This window comes from Eutrigla gurnardus, assembly GCF_963514095.1.
Source record: "Eutrigla gurnardus genome assembly, chromosome: 19".
Lineage (NCBI taxonomy): Eukaryota > Metazoa > Chordata > Actinopteri > Perciformes > Triglidae > Eutrigla > Eutrigla gurnardus.
The window spans coordinates 15,726,752-15,744,085 of record NC_139930.1 but is presented as its reverse complement, the minus strand read 5'-3'; the positions used below and the strand labels follow the sequence as shown (position 1 = coordinate 15,744,085).

Here is a 17,334-nt window from a genome sequence, read left to right as displayed (position 1 = left end):
CAGCGCTTACTTCAGTGTTGGTGTTGGCAGTGGTGGAACAAAAATGTCTCTAAAGAAAAAAACTATATAAATAGTTAAACTGTTACTACACAGTAAAAGTGACAACGTTACTGAATAAATGAATAATAATGAATTATGCTTTGATCATTTTTTTTTTTGAGTGGTGAGTAGATTTACATATTTTTAAGTGCATCAAAGGCCTTTTATAAATGATTTGTTTCGGTACTGAATTTGAGTCGTCACATAATTCAATACTTTTCACCTCTTATCACCATAATAAATATATATCATTTTTCCTGATGTGTCATGATAGAAAGAACAGCATCTGGCACAGCTCGCAGACCTCCAACTACAAGTACACACTATGCTACAAAAATCCAATGATTCGACTATTAAATTCATTTTACACCTTTCTTCTTTCTTTTTTTTTTTCTGGTAAAAGGTTCCATCTGCAGAACGCCACCAGCTGCCTTGACCATGAACGTTTATTTCTGGAGAAGGCACAGCGTGTTCACATCTATTATTTACACATTAGGGTACGACACATGACCTCAATGACAAATAATGGCTTAATCCAAATAAGATGATGGCTCGCACCGAGCCATGCCGTTACGTCTCGCTGCTGGTTTGGATACACCGCTCACCTATGGATAGTCTTTAAAGATCCTTAACATCCTTAAAGAGGCAGTGAGTCAATCAAACCTAATTAGTGCAATTTGGACATTGTGTGGGCGGAGCTTCAGTGCTGCGTGAACAGGCTCACTTTTAACGCTGGATATACCAAAGTTACAACCAACTACTCTTCTTCACGTCCCTGCAACGCGTCCAGGACCGGGAGTCAAGCCAACCGGCCCACTCTCAAGGGACACGCGCCCCCAACAAGTGCTGTTAATATCAGCTTGTGGTGTCCAATAGACGGACAAAGGAACAAAATAACAGCCCAATCTGTCATTCTCTTTTAAATTTTACAGTAAAGTGCATCACGGCTGTCCAAAATAACAAATGAAACAGCAATGGACATCTCTTTGCAAGAAGCAAACAAATCAACCTGGTTACTTGCCTGAGGTTGTGATTTCTTCTTCGATGGACTTTTAAAACAGTGGACAAAACACACACACACACTCTCAAATACTCCAAAAAACAGGCTCAAATGTGCCTTTACCGTGTGTTTACCTCAGTGCCATAGACGTCCCATTGACTGACGCCGGCGAGTACGCTCTGTGGGCGTGTCCATAGGAGCAGCTCCCGTGCCGCGCGTACCGCTCGTCCCCGCAGCAGAGGATGACCAGGAAGGCCCTCCGAAACGCCCGGTTCAGAAAGGCGTACAGGAAAGGGTTCAACCCTGAATTAATGTACCCGAGCCACAGCCAGGTGGTCCACAGCTGCCAGGGCACCGAGTAATGGATGAAGGGGTCCACCACATTGGTGATGAAGAACGGTGCCCAGCACAGGCAGAAACACCCCATTATAACCGCCAGGGTCTTTGCCGCCTTAGTCTCGACGCGCATGCGGCTGTTGGCTATGGGGGCGTGCTCCGAGGAGGAGCAGCCCGTTGTTGTCCTCAGGCGGTAGTGCTCCGACGGATCGGAGGAGGTGGAGGACCTCACGGGGATCACGGGAGCCGACCCGGCGACGGGAGCGGAGCCGGCCCGCTGCAACGTCTCGATCTGCCGCACGTGTGTCATGGCGGTGACGTAGATCCGCTGGTAAGCCAGCACCATGAGGCCCAACGGGACGTAGAAGGCCACCGTGGAGCAGATGAGCGCGTACGGCCGGTTGACCAGGAACACGCAGCTCGTGTCGTTGGAGCCTCCTCCCAAGCTGCGTCTCTCCTCAATCTGGATCATCAAAAGATAATAAGGCACAAAAACACAGATCATTATTAGACATTGGGGTTAAGTGTGGAGCCAGTTGTTAGCTAGGCTATTAGCTAGGCTATTAGCCTCGCTAACTTTTCTGTGTATGTATGAAACAAACCAAATTCATGTTAAGTGACAAGCATACCTTGCTTTATGGTCTATTTTACTGTAAACTGGACCATCATTTACTAAATGATCGACTAAATGATCGTGCTGGATTGAAGAAGACTTGAAACTAGTGATTGAGACCATAAACTCATGTTTACAATGTTTACTAAGGTAATAAATCAAGATGAGCCGTATAGGGTCGTTTTCTCATATATTCTATACAATCAGACTTCTTTTTGCGACCGGCGGACTTTGGCCAGTCATCCATGTCTTTGTCCTTAACTGTAAATAGGAGCAGGTCAGAGTAAACTGAAGGTAGCGAAGCGCCTCAAGCTGATCTCATCCCTGGTGTAGTAGTTGGGCTTGGGTACTGGTTATAAATGGGTCATTCTGTGCAAGCCCTAACATAGAAAGGAGAGCGGAGACTCCCCAGTTTCATATCACCATGCCACCAGGAGTGCAGAGCCTTTCTTTTTGTGGAAATGGAGCACACACTTCACACCAAGCGGACATACTGTCCCATAACTTTTAACTTAATTAAATCCGTTCTCATGGCTTTGTGGCAGTTGTAGTGAGTTTCAAATTTCAAACAATTCCTTTTATGGGCAGCACGAGAGTGCAATAGAAATGTTCTGAATTTTTTGAGAGAAAGACAAGCCACCAAAGAAGAAAAAACATATGCACGACATACAAAACAAAAACACTAAAATGGCCTTAATGTGCAGGAACAAGTCATATCAAGTCTGAGGCAATTATTCCCTGTGACTTGAAGACATCCAGCTTTAAAAAACAAAACAAAACAAAAAGATTGTTGTTCGGATGCCGCCTTAGCGAAAGACGGAGAAGGGGAGCAGCGTATTTCATTAACTCCGGCTGTATAAATTCATCCTTCCTCGTCTGCCTCTGGGAGTCCTGCAGCTCATTTCAAGGCAGCTCTGAAATAGCCCTCACGCCAAAACATATCCGAACCAGCAGGAAATGCTTGCTGAAGTGCAGTCTCGCAAGCAAGTGAAGTCTTTGCTCGCAGCAAGAGAGCCTCCGCAGGGACCGAAATTGTTTCGTGATCACTGCATCAGCGTGTCATTGTTCCAAGGATTGGAAACATTATTAATAATATCATGGTTGCATGAAGGTTTCTGCTGCACGGACAGGACGTCTGCCTCTTTAGGCCTTCGGGGAGATTTGAACTCTTAAGTGCGATACTTTGTTAAAATATGCAGGTTGACACAGGCTAATCCCATCATGAATAATAATAATAATGTTGGTTTTGAGCTCTCTAGCGAGTGTGACTCACAATGTCCTCGATGCCGATGGCGTTCCAGCTTTGCATGATGGGTAGAAAGGAGATGAACGTGGGGATGAGCCAGCAGCCACTGAGCATCACTGCCACTCTGATCGGGGTCATCTTGTGTCTGTAGACCAGCGGCTGGCAGCAGATAGCGTAATACCTGGAGTAAGATATGACTTTGTGTAAACTAGAAAGAAATGTAAGAGTCACCCTTTATCATCTCACACACACACAAACCTGTCCAGCGCTATGCAGCAGAGGTGCAGGATGGACGCCGTAGTCAGCAGGACATCCAGAGACGTTCGGACCAGGCAGAAGATCTCGCCGTACCGCCACCTGCTGGTGGTCAGCTCGATCGCGGCGAAGGGCATCACCAGCAACGCCACCAGCAAGTCGGCAAACGCCAGGGACACGATGAAGTAGTTAGTCTTCTTCTTTCTGGGAGAGAAACAGGGAAACAAGTCAGAACAGAAAAAAAAAAGCTCCATAAATACATAAATGAATGTTGTACTGTAGCGTCTCACATGAGTGTAATAATAAGGTGCTGCCGCTCAGCTTGCCAGCTGTCAGTTGACTTGTATAGAAATATATTTTTACATATATGTGTGTGTGTGTGTGTGTGTGTGTGTGTGTGTGTGTGTGTGTGAAATATAAAGCGACTGGCAGGTGTCCCGTTTTGCAATTTTTAAATAGAGATTTTTTTCCACAACTTTTCATGTATTTATCAAAAACAAGAGCTTTTTTTGTGGTTTGATTTTTAGGCAAGTCGTAAAATGTGACAGATCAAATCTACCTGTCCAGTCACAGAGAGTGTTTCCAGACAGCATTTTTTGTAACACGAGTGCTTTGACATTTGATGAGTTTGTTCTAAAGCGTTTGGGTTACTCTGTTTCCCAGAATACATGTAGTGTTTTCAGTACAAACAGCAGGAAACAAGTGCCCTGCTTTGTCCCTTTGTTCTTTTCATGTATTGTCTCATTAAAGTGGCATTTCAATGTAACATCATAAAACAGATATTCCATGGCAGTGAACATGGAGCTGTCTTTATTATTTGTTGATGTAACAGGGAGAACCTTAAGGCTGGGTGTGTTTTTTCTTCTTTTTTTATGGATTCTTCTGGCTGCAGCTAGATCCTTCTCATTTCACTGGGACTTTAAAGCCAGACTACTGTTGCTGCTTCCAGCAAGCGAAAAAAAATAAATAAATAAAAAAAGATAACAGGTTCACCTGAGATGCCTGTCCTTACAGAGTGCCACCATGACCAGCAGGTTGCCAAACACTGTCATGATGATAATAATGGAGAGAAAGATGGTGAGAACTATCGTCTCCAGCGAGCTCAGGAATTCCTGCTGTTCCTGTTGTTCTTCTCCGTTTATTATGTCATCCAACAAACTGCAGTAAAAAAAATGGAAATAAAAAAACTCAGCTTTTATTTTGAAACTCTCCATATATCAGATTATTAAGGTAAGCTTATAGTGACTGAATTGATAGTAGAGATATATAGAAGAAATAAGGTAGAGAGAGAGAGAGGGCAGAACATGCATTGACTGAGACAAAAGGAATAATACTGAAATTCAACAAAACTAGTTAATTTTTTTGTTAATTATTATCTGGTTAATGATTGAGTTTTTTTTGTAATTGAGTTTGAATTCATGACTTACTGTTGAGGAGATGTTGTGGCCATCACTGGTCATCTGCATCGAGGTCAACAGAGGATAGACCTCATCAACCCATCCTCTGGCCCTGTTAAAACACACACACACACACACACACACACACACACAATGAAGCTGCAATCGTCTGAAAATAGCAGCCAGCTAGCGTGTACAGATGGGCTTGGTTTCATTTTTGTTTGTCCATCTTGTAAAAAATGTGTATTTGTACCTGAAATAAGTAACTGGATCACAGCTTGAACGCGTCTGATATCTAGAAGACAAATAGGCTGCAACAGGCAGCAGCTGCCTCCGCCGGATTCCATCAGCACATTAGTTTGTCCCTGTAATGCCACAATCATACCGTGCTCTAGTGAGCTTCGCAACGGAAATTCACCCGTCTTACTTCGCTGGTGAGGGAGGTCAAAGGTCAGATATTGGCTCCAGAACAGCACCTGTGGGACTCAGCAGGTCCTGCTTCTCCCTGTTGAAGGACAGTCTGCCTGAGGACACTTTCACACTGTGCACGTTGACGGATCTCATTTGTATCGGCCTGCGTCACATTATGCCGAAATCAATTGTGGGTCCGCTCCGTCCCATCGCTTGCGTGGGAAAAGAAAGGTACGGATCCGTCACTCAATCAGTTCACGTTATACAAATATATACAAATAAACTACTTTATTTTTGGTACAGCCGGGAAAAGCACATGTAAAAAGTCGAGGAAAGGTTAATCATTGCAGCTGGGAACAGGCTTCTTTACCATCAGTCCCTGTGTATATATACAGGGACTGAATTACTAAAAGACACAGCAGCACTCTTCTGGCTTTAACAGGATAGCATTTTGCACTATAATAATAAAGCAGCCTGAATAAGCAGGGGAGCCCCCATGCGCCAGACACGCCTTCCCTTGTCCATCAACGGACAGTCTGCATGCTCCCTGACCCTGGTGGCCTCTAACCCGGTGAATAAAGTCAACATATTGATAGTATGAACAACAGCCTCAGGTCGCGAGAGCCAACGCAGAACACGTATACAATCGTATAGAAGTCTATGAGAGAATGACGCTACTTCTCACTTCATTTATTACCTCAGTAAACACTGTAAACATGAGTTTCTTCTCTCAACTGTACTTTCAAGTCTTCTTCAACACAGTAAGATATTCATTTCTTAAATTATGCTCCACTTTTAAGTAAAACAGATGATAAAGCAGGCTATGCTTCAGGGCGCAGCTGCCTAGTGATTGGCAGGTTGCTCCCACGGCATTTTCCATTCGGGAGTTGTCCCTGTTTTCATTTTACACCTTTAACCCTGACACGGTCTGTCTTCTCTTTGTGAAAGTGAATCGCAACATTTTTGGTCTCATTCAGCACCATCATGCTCACGATGACTATAAGATATGACTCACATATGACTGAATATAAGTAATAATAAGAGTTTAACCACCGTAACATCAGCTGATTCCCACAAAACACAAAGTACAGAGGCTGATGGGATTGTCAGTAAATGCAGTTATTTGGTCACCAAAGTATTGGACGTAGTACTCTGTACTAGTTTTGACCTGATGCTACTAGTACTAGACAAAAATGTAAAGCTGATAAAATGCATCATGCGGGGACCAATGGTCTCAGATTTCAAGGAAATATATCCAGAAGTTGTGAACGATTTTCAATAAAAAACAGAAATATCTCATGGTGGCACTAGAATAAAATATTACAGTATAATATAGTATAGTATAGCATTACTTGAAGCTACATACAGTTTAAACGATAGAATTTCTAACAAGCGTATCAGGAAATGACAAATAAATGTTGAATATGGCCGGGATCATCCTCTGAGTCATCCTACAGTAAGTATCTGGTCTTGTGGAAACAGCACAGAACCTTTTATCGGTACAGTTGTAGATGCCTTATCAGCTTTAAGCGCCTCTTACAACATCTGCTTTCTCTGCCTTTTTACGACGGCCGTCTAGCCTTATCACACTCCAGGGTCAACATCATCCGACAGACTGTGACAGCCGGCGATCCAGTCAACAACTCCCGCTTCCTGCAGGCTGATGGCTGATTGTGGTTTGTCACGTCTCCGGGTGGTGCAGCGCGGTAATTCTCAATTCTCTGACCACGGCGTCCGCCGGACTGGTCTCGATTGGCTCGCTGGTCCCCGGGGACCAAAAAAAAGGGGTTGCAAACCCTTGACCTCGACAACCGCTTTTCAAGCTCAGACCTGTCCCTGTCTTTGCAAAATATCATTCATTGGATTGTGAGATTGAGCTGAAATTGAAAGCAAAACAGCGGCGGTTTCCATCAACGGCTCCACTTATTTGAGGAGAGCAAAGAGCAAACACCAGGTAGATTACACTGAAGCTTCACCAAAGCAGACTTACTTTATACTTTTTAGTTTTCTGAACGCATGCAGACCATTGACAGATCATTAAACATCACCAAAGGCCGCCCCACACAGATGTTTTAGGATTTTCTCAATCCCCAACCAGATAATATAACTGTAAAAAAATGTTTTCCAATAGTAATAATGACAACATTACCAACTGTGTGCTGTAGAGGTCAAAAATAGTCAAATAAAACCACAGACTGTCTCCCTGCTCTCCGGAGTTCATTCTGTTCCAAGTGTGTTGGTCCGATGTGAAATAGACACGGTGAGCTGTGAAAACACGCCTCCCCGGACGCACATCACACATGAGAACCGCAACAACCTGTCAGAGACGCGGGCCTCGCCCTTCGGACTCTTTAATCCCATCGCTCCAAATTCAGATAGCAAATATTTTCTCATTCCTTGGATTCCGACGTGTGAGTTACTGTGTGAGCAACGAGCACTCAGGGTGGGCAGTGTTAGTTCTGTTGTCCAGTGATGATTTCTGTGTGTGTGTGTGTGTGTGTGAGAGAGAGAGAAAGAGGATAATTACTGTTTCTTGGATAATTTGAGATGCAAACAGTAATCAGTCATGTTTCAGTGTTCTATTAATAACCGGGTGTCGTAATGAGAATGCAAAGCTGAACAGCATCCAATCTGTGCACCATTGTTGAGCCAAATTATTCACGCAGCCACGTGACACTTTATCCCATTTCCTTTGTATGTTTTTTTAACCCTGATCATGATACGGGTACAGCAGGGGCCATGTGCTAATGAGATCAGGGGCCCCTCGGTGTGCTTCAAGATGGATCGATCTGAGATTGACTGATAAACAAACAGGCAGACAGATAGACAGGACTGAGATTGACCTATAAACAGGCAGACAGACGACGTAGGAGGACAGACTGACTCATCTGGTGTGAGCTTGAATTAGAAGATGCTCATGTATGTCTGAAAACTGGAGACAAAGTTCTCAAAGACCAGGAAACATGATGCTATCACATCATCATCAGATTAGCCTTCAACAGCGACTTCATCACCCCATGTTTGTAGACAGATTGAGGAAAGGTCTATTTCATGGACAGAATATCAGACCACGAGGTCAGTGAGAAGTCAAGTGCATTTCTTTCTTTGCCACCACTTGGGCACTTACATCTGTAATCATTCTATTTCTAAGAATTCATAATAATAATATTTATAATTAATTTGAGTACTTTGAGGTTGTCCTCTTAAATTTTGTTATTACATTTTTTTTTACCCATTTTATTTATCTTTTGTTATTCTCTTTCTTATCAATTTCTGGCTCTGGCACATTTAGCACTCAGTGGGAAATGTGACTAACTGATAAAAAAATATTGCACTTCATGCCACACACAGACCTACACACACACACACACACACACACACACACACACACACACACACACACACACACACACACACACACAAGCACAATCCAACACCATATAATGATTCTCTCAGAAATCTGAGAATAATGTGCAATATGCTGTGTGTTTGACACGCGTTTGCTGAGATCATGTAACAAAAGTCTTAAAATGACCATCACCTTAATTTAAACGGCGGTGTGTTGTGACCACTGCATCACTGTGAACACAAACTCAGATAATGAAATGATCTTCATCTCTCCAGTCACTTGTTGTCTTGTCAGGTGGGAAGCATTTCTCACATAATCTCACACCTCAGATTGTGAGAGGGCTGAACTGTGTGTGTGTGTGTGTGTGTGTGTGTGTGTGTGTGTGTGTGTGTGTGTGTGTGTGTGTGTGTGTGTGTGTGTGTGTGTGTGTGTTCATATGCACATATTTTTGTTTGTAGGTGGAGGAGCAGCCTCTGGTCCTGTTTCCAAGGAGACTGAGAGGTATCATGCCCTGCAGACTCTCCTCACATAATTTTAATTGTTTGAGTAAGGAAGGGCTCTCACACAAACTATTGCCAGGTCAGATGCTCTCACCTGAGGCTGTGCTGCAGAGTCTACGTCCTGATCAGTGTTTATATGCAAATATAAAGAAATCCCAGGAAAAGACCCCATACAATATAACAGCCTGATATTCCTCTGTGCCATAGACCTCCCCTGTGGTCAAAAAATAATTAAAAACATCGGTGAGTCACACTGTTGGGTGACATGTTCCTTCATTATAATGAACATGGTCGTTTGAATTTTGAGTCAATCCCAAATACTAAATACTAAACACTAAATACTCATTAGAGCAACAAATACTACATACTGAAAATGCAGTTTACTTTGGTATACTGGTATTTACTCATGGCAGGTTGATGGATTTTGGGATGAGTGCCACAGAAGTTAAGTATTAAAGGAACAGTTCAACCCATGGTTAAAATCACATACTTCTTCTCTTACCCACTGTAGCCCCGATGTGTCTGATAGTGGTACAACATATTATATTGCTTGAGCACTTCACAACAATACTGTGAAGTACAAGTACACAGGTTCCCCTTTGTTTCTCCTATTTTGAAAAAGCCCTTTTCCATCGGCAGCTGGGTTCCTGCATGAACAGAAGCCTGCGATGTTTGAGTGTTGTCACATAGCAACCACATGGTATCTAAAATAGCATATCCTGCATGGGCCCTGCTGCTCTAATTAGGACAGCTTGACTCCACAGTAGACAAATATTAGTGGTGCATTTGATTGAAAATGGGATTTAATGACTTCTCTGCATGTTTCACACTGTTTGCAAAAGTCATCCTCTCTGTTTAATCTTGGCCTGTGTGTGTTCGTGGTGAACTTGGTTTGGCCTCGCCACGTGGACCCTTTGGCGGTCTTGTTTTGGCCCGCGGGCCGTATGTTTGACACCCCGGATTTAAAAAATCTCAATCATTGGACAGTCTGAAGAGCTGCACTGCATTATGGGGCAGTTGAGTATGTCCAGTAAGCTTTGTAAACCCAATGGTATACAAAAAATCAATGTAGCCTACTGAGCAGAAGGAATACAGTTCATGCTTACTTTTGCGTGATGAGTTCAGCTCATAAGGTTTCTGGTCCCCAGCTGGGAGAAACAAAGTGTCACTAAATGGACCAGTATGAATAAGAAATACCCCCACTCTTCTACACTTCAATGAAAACACAATCTGATCTCTAAAATGCTTTTAAAATATGTCATATCGTCATATTTCTACGGCTGCGTAAGTGAAAAACACAAAGCAGAGCTCCTGTCAGTCTGACTCAGTGATGAGCAGCCAAAACCAAAGCACACTCATGCACTCAGCCAAGGAGGTTTGATTTGACGGTATCGTTTAAACCGAAATCAGCGGCAGGAAACAGGTGAACTTGGAAAAATGACAAACGTTTGCTGAAAAAAACACAATTGGTTAGGGACACCATTCAAAACCATGGAATAACTCCATCACCAGCAGCAGCCGGAGCCAGCCCGGCAACACACAAACACTTTCTCTGGGACAATGTAACAATGTAACACTAAACTCTCCACTGGAACCAAGAGTTCTTAAATCTGTGGTGGGAAGAGCTTTCTGGGTACATTCAGTGTCACAAAACCCTCGGTGTAAAAAAATAACTGGTAATTACTCAATATTATTATCATCATCATATATGCTGTAACCATTATTATGTTTCTATTATTCATTATTATGTCACTATTATGTAACCATAAGAAATTACACTAAGTAACGCCTTACTTAACGGCTTGGTTCTTCTTCAACATAAAGCCCATTGATCTCTTTTGTTTTTCTCAGAAAAGAGATATCAGAAGAATGTATCTCTGAGCGGAGGACGAGATGATGTTCCTGCAGTGACAGCAGTGCACCTTGAACTTGTGAGCCTCTGGGCCATCAGCCTGGAATAGTGGCTGTAATGACAGATCCTGTCTGTGGAGAATTACCTCCAGAATTATCTCAAAGAAGGGTCAAATGTGTGTGTGTGTGGCTGCTTCCTTGGCTGCCTTTGAGTCCACATAAGCTCCATAGATGTGGTATGGGATGTGCAAACAGGACGTTTAATCTGGTGGGTTTTCATAAAATACCAGTCTGTGAAACAAGCAGCTGAATAGCCATAACATTTTTTTTTCCTCCCCAGTTTGAAGACCATATTTGGCAGCTCGAATAAAGATTAGCGGACTTTTGGAACATCCAGTGTTGCTGAAGAACAGATCCGGTTTCTCACCCCATTAAAAAGCCAAAGATTATTCGCCATAAAGCTTAAAGTCCGGTCATGAATGTCAGAAATGAGCCACTTGTGAGAAACCCCTCAATTAATATTAATAACATGCCTCCTTTGATTGATTATACATTGTTATTCTATCCTGAATTTTTAAATCCATAAATGATTTCTGTCATCTACAGACGTGTTCTGTGGATGAACACGACTGCTGTGTTTTCTTAACAGGAACAGTGTTATTGCTGAGGTATAACAGCTACAGGGGATCCAAATAAAAAACATTTTATATCCAGAAATGGTCCGTGCACCCGCTGTGCCGCAAAATGAATCTTCTGCTCCAAATAGGTCGAACAAAACCCTCAAACCTCAACTTAATAATGTCACCTGCAATTACTGAATATTGAAAAACGCATTCATTTATCCTCATTTTGAAGAGGCGCTGGTTTTTCCCAGGGGCCGCGCTGAATCACGCTCTCCCCGTGCAGCACGGCCGGCTGGAGCGAGATCCGACTCGTGTGCCTCTGAATGAAGCTGTGTCGGGGCGGCTAATGGTTTGTGAGCAGGTAATTGAGCGCGCCGGGCTCGTCACAATAAGGGTGCCGGCTCAACGGATGAAGGGTAGATGGAGGATGACTGCGGAATGACACACAAATGTGCATGGAGGCGGAACACGCAGAGTTACATGTGTGCAAACGGCAAAGACAGGCAGGCTGTGGAAGGAAAGCCCACTGTGTGCCTCCCTATGGATTCGGTTCATCAGTTTCCCACTTTCTCATATCTCTATCTGCATGAGCGCTGCCGGGAAATCATGCTTAAACCACGTTCAAGGAACCAATAAAAAAAAACTTGACAGCATAAAGCTTTGTCACATAAAGATTTCACGCCAAATCAAACAATATAGATAATAAATGCAACAGCTGCTGTCCCTCCACATTAACTAATTCTCAGATGTTTTATAAGTAACTTAAATCTTTCGATGGCCACCTTCCCTACACACGTAAAACACATTTTATTAAATGTCATCTTACTTCCTGATTGCACGCACGCAAGCAACGAAGGGGGCGGGACTTTTGTGGTTCAGCGATGCATTCAAAGTCAAAGTTTGACCTAGTCTGCCTCTAACTGAGAAGAGTTTTATCCAGCCCCAGTGAAGAGATGGAAATGCAACAAACCATGTTTGAGTATCAATTCATCTCACAGAACAAATGATCTCATTCACCAAAAAAAAAAAAAAAGTAGACAAATCTTCCTTGTTCCACAAGAAAAGAAACCCAACCCTTTCTCATTTTTACTTGCTTCCTTCATTAAGTTACTTAGCAGCAAAGGTCAACAAAGATTCAGGAATGTATAACCACAAAACCTGAAATGTAATTGTAGCTGCATGGAGATGTAGACATACTAACAGATACATCAGTGCGGTGGGCTGGCAGCCAAAGTTTATGTTTCACTTCTGCATACATTGACTATGATTACCAGCCTTGACAGTGACGGGTATTGTCTCCACCGTACCAGTCACCTACTGTAGTGGGAAGGTAGTTTTGAGTACTTTTCCGGGTGTTTGTCTGTCGGTGGACAGATATCATCAACGGGATAACGTTACAACCAAAACTTCACGTGTTGATGAGATCAAAATGAACGGCGGGTGTAGTCCTAGTAAGGGTGCTGGAAGTAGGAGAGCAGGAGGTTGGGAAGGCCCAACCACTTCACCCTCCTGGACCAATTTGGTGTCACCAGGCTCCAGAGACCAAAAATCTGTGGTATGACTAAACATTTTCATTGGCCGCGCCGGTGCGTCTGACATCACAACTTTAACACATATACCACTAATTCAAAATAAAGGGAACTATATGTTTTTTGTTGTTTTTTTTATTACCTGTCACCAACACTTAAAGGCCTAATCCAGACCAGACATCTTTGGTACAGATGGGGTGTTCAGTAAATGCAAGCAGTTTCAGCATCAGGAGGTCGGCAGAACACCTGACGCTCATTGACCATTAATCTAATTGATCACTGGCTATCCAGTGACAACTCAATTAAGTCCACTAATGCTGTAAGCATTACCTTGTAACGTCACACGCCAGTCAAAAAATAAACCCATTAAACAACGTTATGGCTTACAAGAGTAACACTATTACGATCCCACATTCCCCCTCTCTACACCTTGACCTGCAGGGCACTAGCACACGTGTCGAGTCCACTCAGTGCTCGTTCAGGTGAAGGTGCTGCTGTGTGTATATCTCAGGAGGCATTCACACAGTTTTTTTTCATACGGGGGACGAAAACAAACAGCTGCACACGGCGTCCTAAATGAGCCCTGACGTCTTTAACGACACTAACTGTGTTTAGAAAGTAGAGTCTGGATGTAACAGAAAAAACGGAAACAGAAAAAAGCATTTCCATACTGTATCCGCACCATAACAAGCGACCAAAACAAAGAGCTCACGTCAGAGCTGACACTACTGTGTTGGATTTACTGCCAATACGATAACTTATCTCTGATTACTGAGAGGCTAAAAGCGTAGACGGATATGTTGCTTCGGCTGAGGTGACATTGATAATGAATAAAGGCCTAGCTCGCCCTGGGAATCGGGTTAATGAGTTGGCGTTGGTACAGAAGGCCTAAAATTAGCCCAAAGGCGGTGGCTCTTTCCTAAACGTCTCCAGGGAGCGACTAATAAGGACAGGGCAGCGTGCAACAGCAGGGACAAGAAGTGAACTGTTTCTAGTCAATGCAAAGACCAGGGCTGATCCCCCCAAAATCACTTTTTCTGTGACTAATCTTAGCGTTTTACCTTAATTCGCCTCGTGCAGGTTACCCGAGTGCATTCCCTGCCTCTGAACAACCCGGAGTGTGTGTGTGTTTCACCCGCCTGATTCTTTTACAGCTGCCCATACCTGGGAGGTGGCCAGGGCTATCAGTCTGCTTATGGCTGCCCGCCAGAGTTGGAATTGTCTCGCTCAGGCTTTTCAATTTTTCACATGAGGCAGCGGCGCTTATTTTCTCCTAAGATAATCAAAATCAGATTTACATTCTATCCAGATTTGACTTGTTATGTAATAAATAATAATAATCAGGTGAATCACCATGACTGCTTGTTTTTTCACAGAACGCCTTATATTTATTTGGTCTCTTTCCCCCAGACGTTGCAGAGGGGTTTACACAATCGGGACTATTTACTCCTGGGAGACAATTTAGTGGAAGATGAGCAATGAGGATCTATCGGTTCTTACCGTCAGTGCTGAAGAGGCAGATGCTGTGATTGCAAGGTGGACGCTGCATGTAATATGTTTTGTACCTGGGGACGAGCCAAAAGATGGTGCGTGCTGGAAGAGATTTAATGGGAGTATAGGAGACATGTTGAGGGAAAGCAATGAGAGCCAGGGAGGGGATTTAAACAATGAACTGCTTTTAGAAGACGCCACTGCATCAGCCTTCTTCAGAAAACGCCATTTTTCTAATGTGAAAGCTTCACCACATGCTGGACTAACTAAATATAATCTCTTCTTAATATCCGTAATGTATATCACCGAATTTGGAAGTAGATTAATGAACGAGACTCAAAATCCACTGTCCTCTTTTGCCATTCCACAAGCCAAATGCATATTTTACCCAAACTTGCCTCATCCTTAAAACAGCATGCTGGATGAAAACTCACAAACTGCAGGAACGTGTCACATATTTGTATGAATTACTTTTGACTGTTTAGCGAAAGGATAAGTTCATGCAGCTGTGCTCACTCACAAAGGTAGAGATGGTGACCCTCGATGAGATGAAGTCAACTTTTGTTTTCAGTAAATTTGTGTTAGGCAGGCGTAGTGGAGGTTAACTCGGGAAAAGGTCAGGAGTTTAAAACCTTGCCACCTATTCTACACCTTTACGTACTCGAATACTACAATATTTGACTGTAAATCTACTTCGGACTTTATGCTCTTTTCACAACATCTCACTGTCTCTTTTTTTTATCACTGTCTTTATCTCTTTCCCTGGTGTACAAACACATGCTCACCTAGTGTACACAGTACAATCTACGGTGTATCAGAGCCGTCATCTTAGTGTTGTACAGTGTGATTACAATGTTTACCATCAATTAAAAGCTTAATCAATTGAAACGCAGCCAAATATGCAGCGGGCCGCTTATCCCTTCCCGGAGTGCCTTTGTGCATCGTATGGGTGGTGTGTGTGTGTGTATTCGTGTGTGTGTGCGTACGGTAATAAGTGAGTGTGTGTTCCTAATAGACAAACTACACCGTAATAAAGTAACAAGGGCGGAGAAACTGCAGCACGTCGGCACTGAAATGCCAGCAATCAGTTCACCGTGTTCGGGATAATTGAACAACAGCAGACCTTTTCATGTGTCCAGACGGACGGCAAACATTTTTTTTGAGACGTTGACGTGAAACGAACCTTTATTAATATGTCCATAGAAGCAGGACAACAGAGTCAGCGATGACTTTTTTGTGTTTTTTTGTGTTTTTTTTATTATCCACGGCTGATGCAGCGACCCTAATTCACACCTTTGTATCATCCTGCTTGGATTGTAACGTTTGGTTGTCAGGACAACCACGTGCTAGCAGCCTTCTGAACGTCTCCAAGTGGCTCAGCAGCTGGAATCCTAACTTTAACTACATTACCCACGTTTTAGCTCCCCTTCATTGGGCCAGACTTTAAGGCGCTTTTGATTTACCTTTCACAGCACTTTGATTCTCGCGGTGATCACATGAGAAACACGGGATAACATGACATAAAAAACCCATCACGGGGGGAGGCATCACCCAGGGTGTTTGTATAACAACAAAGCGTGGATCTGTCGGAGCAATCAAGGGTCATTACGTCATTATTGACGAGACAACGATGCTACAGAGAAAGGACTGATGTTTATCACCTGCTGTATGTTAAGTGTGTGTTAGAACGGCTTATTCTTTCATTGTCTCAGCCTCGGGCTCAATGTATCATTTGAGGCTTTTAGTTATTTGTCCTGCCGACCAGAATAATGTAAACCTCTGAAAGCATCTCAATAACCCTCAGCTCTTCCACAAGCACAGCTGTCTCCCTCCCTCTCTCTCCTCTGCAGGCCCGTCGACCGTCCCGGGACCTTCTCCATTCAGCCGTTTTGTTTTCTTGTGTATTTGTGCAGGCTCTCCTTTCCAGGCTTCCATGGTGGAGACGAGGCTGTGTGGGTTCAGCTTATACCTTTTTGCTTGACATCCTCCTCAAATCCATTTCCTTTGTATTTGTTCTATTCTTTTCTTCCTTGTTATTTGGATGGTCTATACTGTTATTGTATCATTTTGGTTATTCTGTAGATGACATGCAGTGAAGTCCATGTCTGTCCATCCAGGGATAGAGATGCCTCCTCAGTTGCTACGAGAGTTGACCCTGAACTCTTCTCCTCTCCATATCTACTGTATGTTTACCCATCCATACTCTCAGATGGACACACCCCTCGTAAAACAAGTGATAAGACCTAAAGTTCAGCTAAAGTTTAAGCACTTATTCTTGGAAACAAATTTCTTTGAATGTATACTAAACATAAAACAAAAAATGCTATCCGTCTCTATGCGAAGTTCCCTGCTTTTAGCCCACTGACTTCTATGTTCTTCTCAGTATGTATCCAGGCCTACTTGCAAAATATTTCCTGCACACTATATTTCTGTCCGCACGTCTGTATAAAAGTCTTGCCACCGGTACACTTAGATTTTGTGGTTTGAGGAAAATAACAAAGGGACATAAGCTTTGACATTTTAGCAGACAAATAGTATGAAACTTGTGTGCGGTTAGTGTTCTTTTATCATGAAAAACATTTTATTTTGAATGACCATCAAATGTAAGGCAGGCCTTTTTTGTTTTAAAGCGGGCTGGTAAAAATTCTAATAAATTCAACTTTAAAAAAATGTAGTACCTGGACTTATAAATGA

At 43.0% G+C, this 17,334-nt stretch overlaps 1 protein-coding gene across 1 annotated transcript in view; it reads right to left on the bottom strand.

Annotated features, from left to right (window-relative positions):
- The window catches only part of LOC311029616 (5-hydroxytryptamine receptor 4-like), a 31,672-nt gene that overhangs the window by 13,884 nt on the left and 454 nt on the right, over nt 1–17,334 (bottom strand). Inside the window, exons 2-6 of the mRNA XM_084034839.1 lie at nt 4,917–4,998; nt 4,483–4,647; nt 3,493–3,693; nt 3,262–3,415; nt 1,174–1,838 (exon numbers count right to left, since the gene is read on the bottom strand). Of these exons, the coding sequence (XP_083890965.1) occupies nt 1,174–1,838; nt 3,262–3,415; nt 3,493–3,693; nt 4,483–4,647; nt 4,917–4,939 (1,208 nt within the window). The 5' untranslated portion in view covers nt 4,940–4,998. The remainder of the gene's footprint in view (nt 1–1,173; nt 1,839–3,261; nt 3,416–3,492; nt 3,694–4,482; nt 4,648–4,916; nt 4,999–17,334) is intronic.